Source organism: Phoxinus phoxinus, assembly GCF_949152265.1.
Source record: "Phoxinus phoxinus genome assembly, chromosome: 3".
Classification (NCBI taxonomy): Eukaryota; Metazoa; Chordata; class Actinopteri; order Cypriniformes; family Leuciscidae; genus Phoxinus; species Phoxinus phoxinus.
Genome location: NC_136878.1, coordinates 23,533,059 through 23,553,133, shown reverse-complemented (window position 1 = coordinate 23,553,133; position 20,075 = coordinate 23,533,059). Strand labels below are relative to the sequence as shown.

Here is a 20,075-nt window from a genome sequence, read left to right as displayed (position 1 = left end):
TCTGTAATGATTGTGTGGTTTGTCCTTATTCTTTATTTTGTGTATTGTTCAGCACTTTGGTCAGCCCTGGTTGCTGTTCTTAAATGTGCTATATAAATAAATACAAACTTGAAACTTGAAGATCTGTTATGCGTTTTCCCCAATATCTGTTCGGCTTATGTTTAATGTTAAATGTCATTGTAAGCTTTTATGAAAGTTATTATTTAAAAAATAATTGATTCAATAAGTCACTTGTCGCCACCTAATGGCATAATAATGCAACTGGCAAAGAAAGTGTCACTGACTAACTGTTAACTGACTAACTGTTGTGTAATTGCATTTATTTAAATTTAATAATTTCTTTTGAACGTTTTTTTTTTTTTTAAATTAAAAGCGAGTCACATTCATTTCACTGTTGTGAATCTCAGCCGTTTTTTCGTTAGGTGTCACATCAGTAGAGCTTGTGACGGAGCTCTTCACACTGCATCTGAATTAAATGTACTGCCTTGACAAATCAATAATTATCTCTCTTATTTTCTCTCTCTTGTAGTTTGTGTGTGTGTGTGTGTGTTACACTGCTGCTTTGTCAATGTCCGATAAGGTGAAACTCCTATAGATCAGACTAATCAACCAATTAATTATTCAATTATTTAGTCATTCTGTAGACATTTCCTGAGTAACAGGGGCTTCAAACTTCCTGTTTGTTTGGATGTGCAGTATACTAGCATGCATTATTAATTTGTAAATGTGTGTATCTTTCAGTTGAAAATGTTCACAGTATACTTAATCGCCACATTAAACTGACTTTAATTGATCTTTTTCTTTACAGACTTGTCGAAAAACCGCTTTTGTGAACTCCCTCCAGAAGTTTGTATGTTTGCGCCGCTGGAGTCTTTAAACCTCTATCACAACTGCATAAAGGTCATTCCAGAGGCCATTATAAACCTACAGATGCTCACCTACCTGAACATCAGGTAACACCCACACTATGAGGTCTTTGTCTGGTAACATCTCATTATAATTCATCTATTTCTGTGCTTTCACAGTGGCAGTTTAGTTCGGAACGGGTTGCACGGTTCGCATGAAAAATCGCTAATGTGAACGCTGTCATGCGGACCCGGGTGCGCACTGGGGTACCGAACCCGAGACTGCCGTAGGAGGTGGTCTGAGTTCGGTTGCTCCCGAACCGTGCCGCGGTTCGCGTAAATGTGAAAGCAACACGGACTCGGGTGCACACTTGTTCAGGAAGTAAAGTGACCTGCGCATGCATTTTAGCTGATTATGATGTATTTAGTTAAATAAAACACATGTAAGGGATGATAGCAGAGGTGGGACCAAGTCATTGTTGGTAGCTAATTATTTCACGGACCCTGGCACTTGAGAACTGCTGGTCTACACAGAAAAAAGCCCTGTCTAGGCTCTTCCCCGGTACGGGTTGTGTCGAGCCATTCGTTAGTCTGGTTGTTTGACGAGAAAAAGATTAAATGTAGTTGCAATAAATGAGTTTGATCTTCGGCTGACAAATCAGAGGAAAGGGGTGTTTCATCCCCGCCCACGTGTAGAATTCGAATATTCAAGCTGTTAATTCATTTTTCTACCTCAGAACGAAAAATGAAAAATAAACCTGAATTCTTGTTTTTCGGGGGTTTTTTCGGAAAAAAAATTAAAAAAACGAAAAAGGAACTGTTTTAATTTTTCTACTTTCAATATTAAATAAAAAAACAAATTAACGAATGATGCACGGATTCGCCGGGAACAATCGCGCTTGGGCTCGGACTGTTGATCAATTTATAAATATGAGTTTTATATGTCTTTTGACTGAAACCGTTTTTAAATCAAATTCAGACCCATAGATATGCATTGGAATCGACTGCAATTGTTGTCAAGTAAACTTTGTGCTCACCAAGGCTGTTTATTTAACCAAAAATACAGTAAAAACTGACATTGTGAAATATAATTACAAGATGTAATGTAATACTTCGGTTCTAAATCAGAATTTTCAGCAGCTTGTTTGGGTCAGTAAGTGGTTGTTTTTTTTAAATAAATGAATATTTTTATTCAGCAAAGATGCATTTATAATGTTGCAAAATAATTTATTCCAAATAAATGCTGTTCTTTCTAACTTTTTTATTCAGCAAAAGAATCTTGAAAAAAAATTCACCATGGTATCCAAATAAGCAGGACAACTGTTTTCAACATTGATAAAAATAATAAATGTTTATTGAGCAGCAAATCAGCATATTAGAATGATTTCTGAAGGATCATGTGACACTGAAAAATACAGCATTGGCATCACATGGATAAATTACATTTTAAAATATATTATAATAGAAAACAATTACTTTAAATTTTTAGTAATATGTCACAATATTACCGTTTCTACTGTATTTTTTTATCAAATAAATTTGGTAAAAAAAAATTAACAGCAGCCTTGGTGAGGCTGCAGAGACTTCTTTCAAACACATAAAAAAAATCTTACCAGCCACAAACCACTGACCAGTACTGTATTTTTGTCCAGCAACTGTAAGAGCTTTAATTTTGTTGTTGTGGGTGTTTCTTCATTAAAGTGAGAGATGGTATTAAATAGTATTTATTGATAGACTGTTAAACCTAATCCTTGTGTTTTGATGTTTTCAGTCGAAATCAGCTGTCCGTTCTCCCCAAGTTTCTCTTCATTCTTCCTCTGAAAGTGCTTGTGGTGAGCAACAATAAACTCCTGTCTATTCCTGAGGAGATCGGAAAGGCCAAAGACCTCATGGAACTGGTCAGTATTTGAAAATACACGTGTAATTATTGTATATGAGATGCTCGTATATACACAGTACATGTGTTTTCTGTGTTCAGGACATCAGCTGTAATGAGATCCAGGTGCTTCCTGCTCATATGGGGAAACTACTCTCGCTACGAGAGCTCAACATACGAAGAAACTGGCTACAAGTGTTACCAGATGGTACAGACACATACAAAAAGACCGATATATCAACAGAAGCATCAATCAGATAAAACTGCTAAAGCTTCTCTGGATATAAATTCACATTCAACACGTTTAATGTTTATGCTAGTTTTGCTACTTACTTTGAGATAGGAAGGAATTTCTCATTACATCTTTATATTTCCCCTTTCTTTCTCCTTTACTCTCTTTCTCACAGAATTGTCTCATCTGCCGTTGATCAGGTTGGATTTCTCTTGTAATAAGATCACTGAGATTCCCATATCTTACCGCAAACTTAAGCAGTTACAGCACATCGTTCTTGACAACAACCCCATGCAGTCTCCTCCCGCCCAGGTATTTCAGTAGTACTCCTCTGTTACTGTGCATCTCTTCACCTGTGTGGTGCTGAAGCTGAAGCCTTGCTTGATTGTTGGCGCCATCCAGTGGCTGACATTGCAAAATACATAAAATATCGAGCATATTGATGCAATAATATGGTATTAAATTATTTTCTAATATTACTTGGGGTACCACATAGGAATGTCCCCTCAAAAAATGACATAAACAGTCCTGAAAAAAAAACTATTACAGTGTCCACAAAATATTTTTGTTTTCAACATTGATGATAGTAATAAAAGTTTATTGAGCAGCAAATTAGCATATTAAAATGTGACGACACATTTATCTTTGTGGAGAAATATAATTAAACTTGGTTTGGTTCCAAAATTTTGTGTAATTTCTATTGACTTTGTAGTGTTTCAATTTGAGTGAACTTTTAAAGTTTGAGTCACATTTCAAGCATAATTTCTGCATTGTGTATTTATTTTATTTATTTATTTATTTATTTATTTATTTGACATGGACATACAATTACATTAGACGAACCATATGCATTTGTTTAAGTGTTTTAGCACACATGCTAATTTTCAACACCTGTCCACGGGAGGCTTTTGGAAATAAAATACAGTAACAAGACTAGTAAACAAAGTAATACTAAAAATACTAACAGAAAAGGATAGCTAAAATATACCATATAATTACAGAGAAAAGAAAAAACAAATTGCATACATAAATTATAAAGCAGAAGCATCAGAGTCAGAGAATATCATTGTTATTCATGCGAGCACCGCTGTTTGGTTTTTAGCCATTGTTTAAGTCCTCTGTTAAAAGCTTTGCCATCGGTCTCTAGTTTTAAATCAGTAGGCAAAGCATTCCAGAGTTTTGGCCCCTTTACAGAGAAAGCAGACTGATCAAAGGAGGTCTTACACTTTGGGACTAAACAGTCACCTCTGATAGTGTATTATTTGTGTAAATAAATAGGCTACTCAAAATCTCAAAATCTGCCATCGTCACAGCCCTAACCCCACCACACATTTTTACATTCTCCAGTTTGATTACTGTAAGGATCCATGTGACCCATCAGCCGTCACTCTGTGCCCTTAAGCAATGCACTTAACCCAAGTTTCTCCAGTGTTGTTCTTGCTTGAAAAGAAGACACATGCTGCTGTACCTGTGGGCAGTAAATCAAACGATAAAATTCTTGTTTCACAGAGGGTGTGGTGTGATGATGTGCAGATTACGTTGTTCTAGTCACTGCATTAGCAAAGCACTGTGTTCTGAACGCTCAGATTTAATCTCATCAGCATTTTGTCCTTCGCGTTTTATGAAATGCGAGCTGTTGATAAGGGTTTGGTCCTTTTTCCTCTTCATCTGTAAAATCTAGTTTTAAACAATTACGTGAAATGCTTAACGTTTTGTTCTGTCTGATAAGTTGATAAAAAAAAAAAATCATGTTTTCCCTGACTTTGGCTTGTCTTGCTCAGACATGCAGTTGTGGAGCTCAGCATTTTCTTCCCTTGACTGAAATTAATTTTGGATTTGTTTGGAATGTTCTGTGGTCTGTTTAGTTTTTCCTGGGAAATGCAATGCACCCAGAGAGAGAGAGTGCAAGTACAGGTGGATTCCAGTCAAGTGACCTTTTTTTAAGAAGAATTATGTCAATGATTAATGTAATGTAATAATGTGCTGACGATGTAATGTTAGCACATTACAGAAAAAAAAAGGTTATTTATCTTATTATCTTTTATGAAAGACAAGCTGAACTAATTTCCGTGTGAAATGCCCATAAATCCAATCTTACATAAATTGTTGCATTAGACTTAATGTGAATATCTACTACATGAGAATGAATATTGACTAAATATAATGTCTGTCTGTTATGTATGTATGTGGTGCGATACAAAACAAAACAAAAACGTTTTGAAAGAAGTCTCTTATACTCACCAAAGCTGCATTTATTTGATAGAAATACGTTAAAACAGTAACGTTAAATGTTGTTACAATTTAAAATAACTTCCATTTGAATGTATTTTAAAATGTAATTTATTCCTGTGATGTCAAAGCTGTATTTTCAGCATCATTACTCCAGTCTTCAGTGTCACATGATCCTTCAGAAATCATTCTAATATGCTGATTTGCAGCTCAAGAAACATTTATTATTATCAAATTTAAAAACAGTTGTTCTGCAGATTTTTTTTTTTACGGACACTGATGTATTTTCTTTTCTTTAAAATTAATAGAAATTTCTTTAATGAATAGAAGATTCTTTAATGAATAGAAATTTCAAAAGAAGAGCATTTATTTATTTTAATGAATTAATATTTATTTCAGTGATCCAACTGACCCACTTTTACAGAGGCTGTCATTTCTGGGATGTTTTGTAATGTTTTGGATTTGTTTGGAATGCACAAATTGCATTCGTCTAAAAACGTTAGTTTTTAGATTAATTTTCTTCTTTGCTTTCAGATCTGCCTGAAGGGAAAGATCCACATCTTTAAGTATTTAAACCTGCAGGCATGTCGCCTGGATAAAAAACCAGACACACTTGACCTGCCTTCTTTGGGAAAGCGCTGCTTACCTCAGCAGCTAACAGACAGGTAACTACAGCAGGGCTAAACAAAAATCACTAGGTTTACTCTGAGCAGAATCAGTATTTTAACATTTCTGTTCTGCGTTTCTTTTGTAACATTACAGTTCAAAAAACAGTTTTATTAGAAAAAAATACTGCTTAATAACGTTAACCCCTCCCTTGTGACTAAACCTCATAACCCTAGTGGATCCTCAAATAGTTGGCAAATACTCATACAGTATCACCACCCACATCAATCATAAATGAAGTTGTACATATTTTGGAGACTGTCTCGGCTTGTTTGCAGGGCAAGGGTAAATCAAGAACTGGTTCTTTGAACAACCTATGCATTTAAGATGTACTATTTGAATTTATTATTGGTTGACTGCTAAATTCAAATATTAAACAGAACGACAAAATAATGCTATTAACTGGTTAATGTTCATTTAAAATAAGCGTTTTTGTTCAGAATGGTTAAACTTGATTTCGTTTTTGTTTATGTTCCTGTTAAAATTTAGTTTGTTTCCGGTTTTTGTTTTCATTCCTTGAAATGGTTCGGAGCCCTGAACTAACAGCTTTGTCCTCTGTTAAAGGGCACCTATTATGACATTTAAAATGTTCCTAATGTTGTTTAGGGAGTCCCCAACAACAGTTTTGCATGCATGCAATGACAAAAAACACGCATTTATTTTGACCTGATTTGCTCACTGACTCCCAAATGATTCGTTCAACGACTCATTTTCCCAAACCCCTCCTTTGCGCGACGCTAATCTGCGATTGGTCAGATGACGCAGTGTTTACAGAGATAATACTTATTGTTTAACACAGAGTACAATGATGCTTTTATCAATTAAATTGTGTTATAATAATGATTATAGTCCACTGCTTTGTAGTTTGTAGTAAAAAACTAAAAATAAGATAAATAATTTAATGTTATGTTAGCGAGCATAGCCCAGAGTTCATATTGTAAAAGCACAATCAGTCTTTGTTTGCGTTAGCCCGATGCATAAACATAACGTTTAAAAAATAAAAATAAAAATGCAGTTACGTTACTACGAGGTATTACTCTATTCTTTAAGACAACTCCGAAAACAACGACAAACACTTCACATATCTCAATACAATTGTCATTGAAGACTTAGAAGCTAAACGGTGCTTACACAACAAACAAAATAATTATTAAGCATGCTACATAAAACATAAAAGCAACAATTATTAATAACACTTACAGGTTGTGATACGGAGGAGGAAGCTGATGCAAATACACTTGGAACTGAACCTTCCTTCAATATCAGGCGGCTCGCGAATCCAAGTTTGATTGCATTTAAGTTGGTAAAGCAATCGTCTTCAAAATGGCGCGAACAAAGCACAAGGCTCGGACTATACTTCTGTGGTATAGTTGTATATATGAATTGAAGCCACTTAGTCTTCAAATGCTCCTCCTTGGGCAGATTAAAAAAGTTGGCTTTTGAGTCGCACTTCAGAACACAGCGTCTCGTCGCCATGATGTTTTCAAGTTTGCCTTGGAGCGCAATAAGTGGGCGTATCGTATTCAAATAACTTGACAAGTTGACGTCATCTAGTCAGAGAAAAAGCTTCGGTCTTCTAACGATTCATAAAAATGACTCCGAGTCGACTCTTACTTTTGAAAGATAATAACTTTATATACGGCGCACTTTCATATTTCAAACTTTGCAGGATGTTTTTGTTCACTTAGATCTATGTTACACACTACATGAAAGGTAAATTTCAAAATTCCATAATAGGTGCCCTTTTATAGCACTTTGTTCTATGAATAACAGCACTTTCAGGGCCACATGAATCATGTTGTCAACTTACAGTATGTTTGTAACTAATGAGGTATTTCCTGCTGCCCTGAGGATTTACATAAAGCATTTTACAGTGACTTTTCTGCGGGTTACATACCAGTACGTAGCGACAGGTGCCCGTCTTATGTGTTCACTCAACTGAATTGTTAAACACTGATTTATTAAGGAAAGAAACATTAGAGGGAGTCATTGAGTTGTCAATTCAAACCATTTGTTCAAAAGCGTGTGAGTGAGTCATTTTATTATTTATTCAAAGGATTTGTTCAGAAATGCTGATTCATCCAGGAATGAAACCCCTCTCTGTTGCTAGGAGATGTCCAATAGTTCTGCTTTGAATTTGTTTGAGACTATTTTGTTGGTGGAGCAATTACAAAGTTGTTTGGCAAAGTTGGCAAATTGTGTTTAAAACGTTACTCAGATATTCAATATCTATTCAAAAATATTACTTTTTTTGCTTTTTGCTTTTTTTCAGTAGATTAAAAAATCAGCTGAATTAGAGATTTTTGTGATCTGTCTGTGTACAAGGCTTTAGTATTCCTTCTTTCTCCAAGAATTTATTTTTAATGATTAGCTGCTAGCCATCATTGCTACTGTAGTTCTAACGTGTTGACTTTTAAGTAGTAACGAAGGCTTGTACTTTTAAACCTATCAGTGGTAGCTCACAAATCCGTGCTGTAATTACAGTAGTTTCACACAGAAGAGGATCATCGAGACACAACATTTACGCAATTAGCTATTGACAATTGTATGTTGTATCTTTCAAGTGTGATATTGCTTCATTATTATTTCATTGAGTTTATCCTCATCCAACTCTGTGTTGTGAAGGGAAATTATGTTGTGTGTCTATTTGTCTCTTGTTTTACATAAATATGTGTTTGTTTGTGTAGTATGGAAGATTTTTATCCCAGTAAAAACCATGGCCCTGACTCCGGTATTGGCAGTGACAACGGTGACAAAAGACTGTCGACTACAGAGGTAAACACACACACACACACACACACACTAGTTGTACACATATATAGTTAGTGCTGCAAACGGCTCAAATATTGAGTTTTTTCACTTGATATAATAGAAAAAAGTTTTGAATGAATTCTGCCTGACAATCCAAACAGTTGACACACTTAGGCCCTGTTTACACCTGGTATTAGGATAAGTTTTGGTCGATCGTATCACAAGTGTACAACTCTAAATACAGATGTAAAGCGTTTTGAGCCTTGTCCATTTTCGATAACTTCCAGAGGTAGTTGAAAACGCATAAGACTGGATTGATTTCTTACTTAGTGTATTCATTACTTCAATGAGCTCATTGTTTCTGCCTTAAATGATTACATTGTTTAAATTAATACATTTTTAGCTAACTGTGACTGTATATGTACATTTCTGAAATGCATAACTTAGACAGTTACCTCTGATAACAGATCAGTCTAAATTGTAATGTGGATTTTTTGGAAAGCTGCTTTGAACCGATGTGTATTGTGAAAAGTGCTATACAAATAAATGTGAATTGAATTAGTGTAAATGCTCATGTGGTCGAATGTTCAAACAGCGCCTGTTCTCCGCCTACTGACCTAATGCGTAAACATTAATGGAAGTGTGCTAGCCAGACGGGATTTAAACTTTGTTGACTAAAGTCCCAAGTTTGGTTTAAAGACACAATGCTAGCACAATGTTTTCTCATCATTCCTGATTTCCAACACGCACTCTCCGCGTTCAGCTGATCTTGTGGATATCAGAGCAGAAACGAAAGCCATTGTTCACCGTATGTTTTTCCGATGTCTCCAGGCACGGTCATATGTAAATTCCGCAAGCTTATTTTGTCCATTAGATCAAAAGATCTGAAAAACCCATACATATACCCACCCATAGACCCCTCCCTTGAAGAAAACTGGACAGAAGCGGTTGAAAGTGGACAAAAGAGACAGATTAAAATACCAGGTGTAAACAGGTATGTGTCTCACTTGTCCACTTGTGATCTAATGGCAGGTGCAAGCAGGGCCTGAGGTGGGGTGAGTTAAGCTCATAATTAGGTGGGCCGTGCACACCTGTGGAACTTGACCTGATCTGGATGTTCAAGAAAGACTATCTAAAACAAGAAGCAATTACTGAGTAAATACAAAGACTATAGAAAAAAACGTCACTCATATAATGACTTGTCTTAAAGGGACTTTGGTAAATCTCTAGTACAGTTTGTCAGAGGGGCTTTTCTTTTTATTGTCTTTTCTCTAACTCCTGTTCTGTCTGTTATTCCCTAGCCATCTGATGATGATACAATGAGTCTCCACTCTCAAGTGTCTGAGACCGCGCGGGCTGACCCACACATTCTTCTCACAAAGCTGGACTCAAACAAAGGTGTGCTTTCTGCATTAGTAATATTGGCCATGGGTTATTATTCACATTGTGTATTTGTTTATTTTTTTGATAGTGATCAATTCAGCATTATGTGTATTGTGTATATTGACATTAGATACTCAGGTCTGCTTTGTCACTTTGAAATAAACTTGGATTTGTTTGTACTATCAGATACCATAGTAATGATGCCAAGATAAGATACAGAATTCTCTACTTATCGTCGCTAAGACCAAATACATTAACATTGTTATATCCATTACCATGTTAAACTATTCCATGAGTTGTCATAATTTAATTAATTTGATTTACATAATGTAATGCTTAAAGTTAAGCTTTAGAAATATATTGAATCGTTTATTAACGTTAATTTTATTCAGCATTAAAGTTGATCAATAATAAGAAATGTTTCTTGAGCAGTAAATCGGTATATCAGAATGATTTCTGAAGGATCATGTGACACTGAAGACTAAAGTAATGATGCTGAAAATACAGCTTTGCCTCACAGGAATAAACCTTTTTTTTTGTTACTTTAGTTACTTTAAATTGCAGTATTATTTCAGTTTGATCAAATAAATGCAGCATTGGGCCTCTTTGTGATGTATGTTATGATAGAGTTGTGTACTCATATCAAACAGCTCCTTGTGCTCCGAAACAAGGACGATTCGTTTTTCTACCGGCACCGTGTCCATTTTTCTTGTTGTTATGGAAACGACAGGTCTCGCTACTCGCTTGTCATTGGTCAGCTGTCAAAAAGGCGCTTGACGTAGGGCGTTCTGTTCAGAAAAGTTTAACTTTTTTCAACTTTAAAAGACGCTCTGAGCTGCAGAAAAAGACGCCGGCGGTGGCGTTTAAAAAAGCGCTCAGGACTTTTTTGAAAAAACGGTTTACCCCATAGGGTTCTAATGTAGAACAGACGCTGGCAGTTTGAAAAAAGACGCTAAGTGTGAACATAGCCTTGGTGAGCATAAGAGACTTCTTTAAAAAAACAATGGAAAATCTTACTGACCACAAATGTTCGAACAGTAGTGTACATGTCAGACACAATTTCAAAATCAGTGCATCCCTAAAAGCGAGTGAACTCAGACTCTGGTGTAGATACTACTGCAGTTTGTGTTTGATCTAACCTACACATCAAATCACACACCATGAAGTGATTTTCAAAAATCTAATTTGAATCTGCATATTTCAAAATCCATATTTATGAGGTAAGGTTTTTTTGTTTTGCTGTTCAACCGACTGAATTAGAAACAGATTATTTGTATCCTGTTATCCTGCAAAGCCTTAGTGAGTCATAAAGATTTGTGCACAGTTATCAGACATCTAATTCACCTTCAGCGTGCAGACACTTGATTGTTGAGGCCAACACAATTTCCTGTTCTTTCTGGCATTAAATAGTGTTATAAAAGTCTGAATCGTTCACTTAATAACTGACAATTACTGTTAAGTCAGGGAATTACCTATAGCCGCAAATTCACTTCTTTATTCAGAAAGGCTTGACATGTCATATATATCTGTAATTATGTTGTTTTTTCACTTATGATTGTCAGCACTACTTATGATTACAGTCATGACATACCAATATGCAAATCCCATTCCCTAGAAGAGATAACAATGAACTAGCTGTTGAATTGCGTACCAGAACTAACTTATTATATTGTGCATTGAATAGATGAAACAATTTCTGTTTGTTGAGTTTTGATTGACACCACTACGTATTTTTACAGTCACGATAGACTGATATGCAAACCCATGCCCTAGAAACCTCAAAAAAATGACAACTAATCTTCTTGGTGTTTTTGTGAAGTAGCATATCATATTGCTGGTATGTAGCTGGCAATTACAGTATCAATTTACAGGAATGAAAGTTCCTCACCTTAGGGTTCTCATGTCAATTATTTGCAGATCAGGACCCATATGACTTTATTGACCCAAATCCTGATGAAGAGGCCACTCTCTCTGAGGGAGATCTACAGCACAATGCACCATATGTGTCTTGTATAAAGGTATGCATAAACATTCACACAGATCCATACTCCTGTGTACCTACTTTTTAAAATCCGTATTGGTCAAGCAAAGACACCACAAGCATGTACATGTGTACATAAACACATTCACACAATGTAAAAGAGCTTCCCCTGTCTCATCCTCAGGAGTTGGAGCGGGTTCTGAAAACACACCAAAGCAAAGACAAAGAGAACTGGAAAGAAGAGTCTGGGTAAGTCTGACTGGTTTTATGGGAGATATTATATAGGGAACATTCCTATACGCAAAATCTGTGCTACTGAGGTTTGTAGTTTTGAGTCAAATTCCTGCACAGACTTCAAATTACATCCATTATCATAAATGTTGCCTTTGCTACACTTCCTGACTATAAAAAAATCTCACTCATAAATATCTCTTACTTCAAGTGTTTGTATTCAAGGTCATTTACCCATTTATGGAATCTATCTATGGTCATAAAGGTTTTAATTTACTAGCTACGGTCAACAAATGTTTTAACTTGTCATTTCATTAATTAATCTCTGTATCATACAGTTAATGTAATTCATTCATATATAACAGCCCTACTAGAGACATGAAAAGAATTACATTTAAAACATTTTTTAACAAAATTTCCACATTTTGGTCATATTTGTTTAATGGTTTTGAAAGAAGAAACAATAATGGTTTGAAATATTACTACAATTTAAAATAACGTTTTTCTATTTTAAAAATTTTGAAAAAGTAATTTATACCTGTGATGGCAAAGCTGAGTTTTCAGCATCATTGTGACCAGACAAATGAACACTGAAAAGGCTGCAACTTGTATGCAAAGCAAATGAGGGAAATGATGACAAACACCTGTGATTAATAAATTAATCTCCATGACAACTAAAGAGTGGCGGGAAACTGAACAAACGAACACGCATGTGACTGAAAATATATTCAAAGACCATGAAAATGAAACTAAACAGAACCCTGACATTAAGAAGTGACGACCTGACAGGATGATGTCTGATGATGTCTCAACACATCCTGAGCAGAGTTATTGAAAAATATCTTCTCTTGTAAAATGTGTGGTCAGTACCACTGCTTCCTATAGCCTACACACAGAGTAAATTGGAAAATGAAAGTATAAAACAAGATGCATTCAACAGCGATTTCAATACCTGCATATTGATAGCGTCTCCCCAATGCCTGCAAACGCAAAATCCATCTAATACTTTTTTCCATTACCATGTCCCTTTAGGGGCTCTGTAGAATGTGTAATTTCCTTTCTAAACTAATATTCAGCTTCGTGGTACATAATAAAAGTAATAATTCATTTTTAAAACCTCAAACGTTTGAACAGTAGTGTGTAAGTATAAATAACATGCTAACACATGTTAAGGTTTCCTTCATACTATGGCTGTACGCTAATGGTTAAAGATCCAAGCTGCTGACACTAAGGGCAATAGTTTGGGGTGACACATGAACAGAGCTTTAAGAAGACTTCCTGTGTGAATGTGAGCTGATGTGCTGTACAGTATGTCACACCGGATGAAGCCTCTTTAGGTGCAAAAAGTTGAACCATATTGAAATGATTAACAAGACATGAAAACTCTTGAAACTGCTCAACGATGGATAATTTTTTTTATTGGGACTGTTTCAAACAAAGTGTGTTACAAGTACCAACTGTAGTGTTTTTAAACAGTTAAGGGACCTTTCACACAGAGTGCATTTTTATTTAAAAAGGGCATTGGAATGAACAAGAAACACAAGGTCTTGAGACGCGTTTGAACTGTGTTTTTAGAAAAGCTTGACTAAAGACGGTCAATCAGTCAAACATGTCTGTCTAGCATATGGGTTTACAAAGAAAACAAAAGCAGCGCAGTGGAATGCAAAAATGTGTTTTATGTGAACATAAGCTTAAATGTCATCCAGGTTTTGCATTGTGGCTTTAGTATTTTACATGAATTTTTGTTCCATAAAACATGCAGCTGTGCGCTTTGTCACTGGAGCAGGTTTTGATGTGGTATCTAGAGGTGATTATTTCTATAAATACATCTGATACACTGTATGTGTGTGTCACAGAAAAGGAAGGACAGGAAAAGTGACAAGCATGCATGTTTTGTACAAGCAAGTTAATCTTTTATTTTCCATTATTTTATTCACTAGATTACTTCGAATAGGTGTGGCACATTTTCCCTGACTTGCATCACCATGTCTTTCATAGTCAACAAACCACCACTGTTTCGCAATGCACTCTGACATGACATGATGACATTATATCTTAATTAGGTATTTTGTGTTGTCAGTAGTCAGTGCCAACATAAGTTACATATATATACACAATAACAGGTTTGATTCTTTGTCTGTCTGAAGCTTAACGGTCAAATAGGGCTTAAGGGTAAGAGAGTCTTCAGGGCGGCTTGTGGAATGACTGTTTTTACACTTGGGATACTTAAATCCAATTTTCCCAACGTAATTGGCACTAATTTATGTGCTTTACATAGACATTACACAACTAGTATGTAAAACTTTGTAAAAAGTATTAGTCAAAATCTGATAAAAGACATTTTACAATAAGGTTTTGTTATTTAGTTTAGGCAAGGCAAGTTTATTTATATAGCACATTTCATACACATTGGTAATTCAAAGTGCTTTACATAGAAGAAATTAAAATAATCAAAAGAAATAAGAATAATTAAAACAGTTTAGAAAATAAAATAAAATAAAATAAAATGCAGTACAAACAGTCAGACGAACAGTGGCACAGTGTTCATTCAGTAAATGCAAAGCTAAACAGATGTTTTGAGTCTGGATTTGAATGTGACTACAGTAGGAGCACACCTGATCTCTTCTGAAAGCTGGTTCCAGCTACGGCTGGCATAATAGCTAAAAGCGAACTCTCCTTGCTTAGAGTGAACCCTTGGTATTTCTAGTTGATGTGATCCTAATGATCTGAGTGATCTGTTGGGTTTATATTCAGTGAGCATATCTGCAATGTATTGAGGTCCTAGGCCATTAAATGATTTAGTTAATGTTACTTTCAGCATTTACTAAAATCAAAAGTTGTATTTGTTAACATTATTTAATGCACTGTGAACTAACATGAACAATTATTTTTAATAACTAACATGAACAAAGATTAATACATATTTATATAAATATGAATAAATGCAAACAAATGTATTACTTATTGTTCGTTTAATGTTTGTTTTGTTCGTTTAATGATTGTTAATACATTAGCTAATGTTAACTAATGAGACCTTAATGTTAGTGTTACTAGGTAATTATATATAACAAATCATGTAAAAAAAATTGTTTATCTTTTATTGGAAAATGAAACCACATTTGATCAAACTTTGATAATTGCCTTAATCTTTTAAACAACTAAGAAGATAGTGATCAAACTACATTTTATTAAAGTCACCTGTCGAGTGTGTAATATATAATCAGTATATTCATCAGTCAATGAGTCCATTTGGATGAATAGAGGGAATTGTCATGGCTCGAAGGAAAAGTCAAGGATTCAATAGCAAGTGAATACTGGTGTTTATTAACACAAGGAGTAGAGTTAGAGCATATACAGAAGTGAGGTAGGCAGCAGTTTACAGGCTCGGCAACGCAGGACCCCGTGGGCAGACAGCGCAAGGGAAACCCCAGACGATCCTCAGAACAGGCAGATAATCTTGAAACAGGCAGACGAATCTAGAACAGGCAGACGAACCTCCGAATCAGGAAACTGGAGCGAGGGAGAGAAGACAGTGAGCCGGGCGCGAGAACCTCCACAACCATCTGACAAAGACAGGACGAGGTGACAAACAATATATAGAACATCTCTCATTCAAAACAGCTGACGCTGATCAGCTCATTAGCGGAGAACAGCGAGCCGCTGATGAGCCGCGCCCACTATTCCCACACACACACACATAGCGAGGGCGAGTCAATGAATCCATGAACCGTGACAGTACCCCCCCTCCTAGGAACGCCGCCTGGCGTTCCCAGGCAACCTTACCTGTCGATTGTAATCATCGATAAGGGAGTGGTCCAGGATGTCCCTAGCAGGAACCCAACTTCTCTCCTCCGGACCGTAACCTTCCCAGTCCACCAAGTACTGGAAACCGCGTCCCCTCCATCTTGAGTCCAGTATACGATGAACCGAATAAGTAGGCTCCCCATCTACGAGTCGCGGCGGGGGGGGGACCGGGGCAGGCGGATTAATGTAAGAACGAAAAACTGGCTTTACTTTAGACACATGAAAGACGGGATGAATTCTCCTGTACACTGGAGGAAGGTTGAGGCGGACTGCCACCGGACTAATGATCTTGGTGACAGAAAACGGGCCAATGAATTTGGGAGCAAGTTTATTGGAAACGGAGCGGAGAGGAATGTTCCTGGTTGAAAGCCACACCCTTTGACCAACGACGTATACGGGAGGCTTAGACCGGTGGCGATCGGCTTTAGCCTTGGTGCGCGCCCCCACCTGGAGTAGAGTCTCACGGGCTCTAGTCCACGTGCGGTGACACCTCTGGACAAAGGCGTGAGCGGAGGGGACCGCGACTTCGGATTCCAGACTGGGAAAAATTGGTGGCTGGTAACCTACACTACATTCAAACGGAGATAGGCCCGTGGACGACACTGGCAACGTATTGTGTGCGTACTCCACCATTGAAAGTTGCTGACTCCAAGAGGAAGGATTCTTGGAGACCAAACATCGTAACACCCTCTCCAAATCTTGGTTGGCTCTCTCGGTTTGACCATTGCTCTGGGGGTGAAACCCTGAGGACAGACTGACAGTCGCTCCCAGTAACTTACAAAACTCTCGCCAAAATTTGGACACAAACTGGGGTCCTCTGTCAGAAACCACGTCTATCGGGAGGCCATGTAAGCGAAAGACGTGATCAACAACGGTCAACGCTGTCTCCTTGGCTGAGGGTAATTTGGGCAAGGGAATAAAATGAGCCGCCTTCGAGAACCGGTCCACCACAGTCAAAACGACCGTATTGCCCTGAGAGGGCGGGAGGGCGGTGATAAAATCTAGCGCTATGTGGGACCAGGGTCTCGAAGGGACAGGCAGCGGTTGAAGTAACCCATCTGGGGGTCGATTGGAAGTCTTACCAGTGGCACAAACCGAGCAACCAAACAAAACTGTGAATGTCACGAGCCATCAGTGGCCACCAGAACCGTTGCTTGACTAAAAAACTAGTGCGAAAAACTCCTGGATGGCAAGCTACGTTGGAACAATGACCCCACTGAATAACGTCGGACCGTAATCCCTCCGGCACAAACAAACGATTCGGTGGGCAACCGGGCGGAGGCGTTACCCCTTCTAAGGCCGATTTGACCTTCGACTCGACCTCCCATGTGAGTGTGGAGACAAATAGGGTCTCGGGTAAAATGCACTCGGGAGTAGACGGGCGATCGGAATGGTCAAAAATCCGTGATAAAGAGTCGGGTTTGATGTTCTTGGAACCCGGGTGGTACGAGAGAGAAAAATCAAAACGTCCGAAAAAAAGTGCCCACCGAGCCTGCCTGGAGTTTAATCTTTTGGCGGTTCTGATATATTCCAGGTTCTTGTGATCGGTCCAGACGATAAAAGGTACCCCTGACCCTTCTAACCAATGACGCCATTCTTCCAACGCTAACTTAACTGCCAACAACTCCCTTTTACCAATGTCGTAGTTACGTTCGGCAGGCGATAAACGACGGGACAAAAACGCGCAGGGATGCATCTTGTCGTCTGTTGGAGAACGCTGGGATAGCACTGCTCCTACCCCCACCTCTGACGCATCGACCTCCACCACGAACTGACGTGATGGATCAGGGGCTATAAGGATGGGAGCTGAAACGAAGCAGCCTTTCAGTTTGACAAACACAGCCTCGGCTGTGTCTGACCACCTGAACGTCGTTCTGGGGGAGGTCAAGGCAGTCAGAGGCGCGGCTAGTTGGCTGAAGTTGCGAATAAAACCCCGGTAGAAATTGGCAAACCCCAGAAACCTCTGTAGGGCCTTACGGGAATCTGGGCTTGGCCACTCCACCACAGCCTTAACCTTCTCAGGATCCATTCGTACTCCCTCAGACGAAATTATGTACCCTAAGAAAGGAACCGACTGTGCATGAAAAGCGCATTTCTCCGCCTTGACAAAAAGCCCATTCTCTAGCAACCTCTGAAGCACTCGTCTGACGTGTTGAACGTGCTCCTGGAGAGACGAAGAAAAAATCAATATGTCATCCAGGTAAACATATATGAACTGATCTACCATGTCTCTCAACACGTCATTGACGAGTGCCTGGAAGACCGCTGGGGAGTTGGACAGCCCGAACGGCATAACCAAATATTCAAAGTGCCCCCTGGGGGTGTTGAACGCGGTCTTCCATTCATCCCCCTTCCTGATGCGAACCAAATGATATGCATTACGTAAATCCAACTTTGTGAAGATTGATGCTCCCTGCAACCTCTCGAAGGCTGAAGACATCAACGGCAAAGGATAAGTATTCTTTACCGTGATGCTGTTCAACCCCCGGTAATCAATACAAGGTCGCAGAGAACCATCCTTCTTCCCCACAAAAAAGAATCCCGCCCCCGCTGGAGAAGAGGAAGGGCGGATGAACCCAGTTGCTAGAGAATCAGAAATATATTTCTCCATAGCCTCCCTTTCTGGAACAGAAAGCGAATATAACTTGCCCTTAGGCGGAGACGTACCTGGCAGTAGATCTATAGCACAGTCATAGGGACGATGCGGAGGAAGAGAAGCAGCCCGGGACTTACTGAACACTTCCTTCAGGTCGAGATACTCTGGTGGCACGTTAGACAGATTCACTGGCTCCTCCTGCAACACAGAACAAGAAACGGACGGAACAGCAGACGAAAGACATGAGGCATAACATTGATTACTCCAGCTGGACACAGAATTCTGTCCCCACTCTATCCTGGGTCCGTGTTTCACCAACCACGGATGACCCAGGACAATGGGAGCGTGAGGTGACTGAGTGAGGTAAAGTGAGATCCTCTCAGTGTGGTTACCCGAAGTGGTAAGTGTGATGGGTCCCGTGGTGTGAGTGATGCCCGGAAGTCTCTGTCCATTTAGTGCGTGGATGGTGATACTGTTGTCCAGAGGTGTGACAGGGAGGTGAAGCTTCTGAGCCACTGAAACGTCCATCAGATTCCCCTCTGCTCCCGAGTCCACCAGCGCCTGGCCGTTGAAGGCGCGGCCTGCCCACTGGAGTCTCACCGGAAGGAGGGTGGCGTTCGAGGGTCTGGCCATGGATATCCCGCCCGACAGTAGCCTCCCTCCTACCGCCGGGCTTGGCCTTTTAAAGGACAGGTGGAGACAAAGTGGCCGGGCTCTCCACAGTAGAGACACAGACCTCTCGAACGGCGGTGTTCTCTCTCCTCCCGGGAGAGCCGAGCTCGACCTACCTGCATGGGTTCAGGATCGTTCGAGGGGCTGACCGTGTTCACTCCTCTGAGACTGGGAAACTCAGCGAAAACCCCCACTGGAGTCTGAAACTGTCGATTCTCTCTCTGTTGTAATCGTGCATCGATTCGAAGTGCCAGTTCAACCAGTTCATCAAGTGTCTTGGGTAAATCCAACGTATAAATCTCCTTTTGAACACGGTCAGCCAACCCATGCAGGAACATGTCCCACTGCGCCTCCTCGTTCCATTTGCACTCGGCGGCCAACGTCCGGAACTGGATGGAATAGTCAGAAACAGAGTTGTTGTTCTGTCGGAGATCGGCAAGTTGGCGGGCCGCCTCGCGTCCTGCGACCGCGCGATCGAACACACGACCCATCTCCTGCTCGAGTGCTTGGAACGAGGAGCAGCAGGCGTGTTGATTCTTCCACACCGCTGTTCCCCACAGAGCCGCGCGTCCCGACAACAGCGTCATTACCAGCGCCACTTTACTCTCCTCCGAGGAAAACGTCACAGGCTGAAGAGAGAAGTAAATCGAGCATTTGGTTAAAAAAGTTCGACACATATTAGGTTCTCCTGAATACCTCTCGGGGGTGGGGATGCGCGGCTCCGATCGGTTGATGTTGGGATTTTCCGGGGGAACAGGCGGGGGGCGGTGCTGGCGCAGTGGGACCTCTCAGATGTTGTAGTTGAGAGG

At 39.2% G+C, this 20,075-nt stretch overlaps 1 protein-coding gene and 1 long non-coding RNA gene across 7 annotated transcripts in view; both read left to right on the top strand.

Annotated features, from left to right (window-relative positions):
- LOC306996212 overlaps positions 1–20,075 on the top strand; it is a 1,114,438-nt gene that overhangs the window by 75,490 nt on the left and 1,018,873 nt on the right. The window lies entirely within an intron of this gene.
- lrch2 (leucine-rich repeats and calponin homology (CH) domain containing 2) overlaps positions 1–20,075 on the top strand; it is an 85,912-nt gene that overhangs the window by 14,796 nt on the left and 51,041 nt on the right. For all 6 annotated transcript variants that reach the window (XM_079606208.1, XM_079606206.1, XM_079606210.1 and 3 more), the window contains exons 2-10: positions 809–953; positions 2,617–2,743; positions 2,824–2,929; positions 3,129–3,265; positions 5,717–5,847; positions 8,536–8,623; positions 9,901–9,997; positions 11,900–12,000; positions 12,148–12,212. In XM_079606208.1, the coding sequence (XP_079462334.1) occupies positions 809–953; positions 2,617–2,743; positions 2,824–2,929; positions 3,129–3,265; positions 5,717–5,847; positions 8,536–8,623; positions 9,901–9,997; positions 11,900–12,000; positions 12,148–12,212 (997 nt within the window). The remainder of the gene's footprint in view (positions 1–808; positions 954–2,616; positions 2,744–2,823; positions 2,930–3,128; positions 3,266–5,716; positions 5,848–8,535; positions 8,624–9,900; positions 9,998–11,899; positions 12,001–12,147; positions 12,213–20,075) is intronic.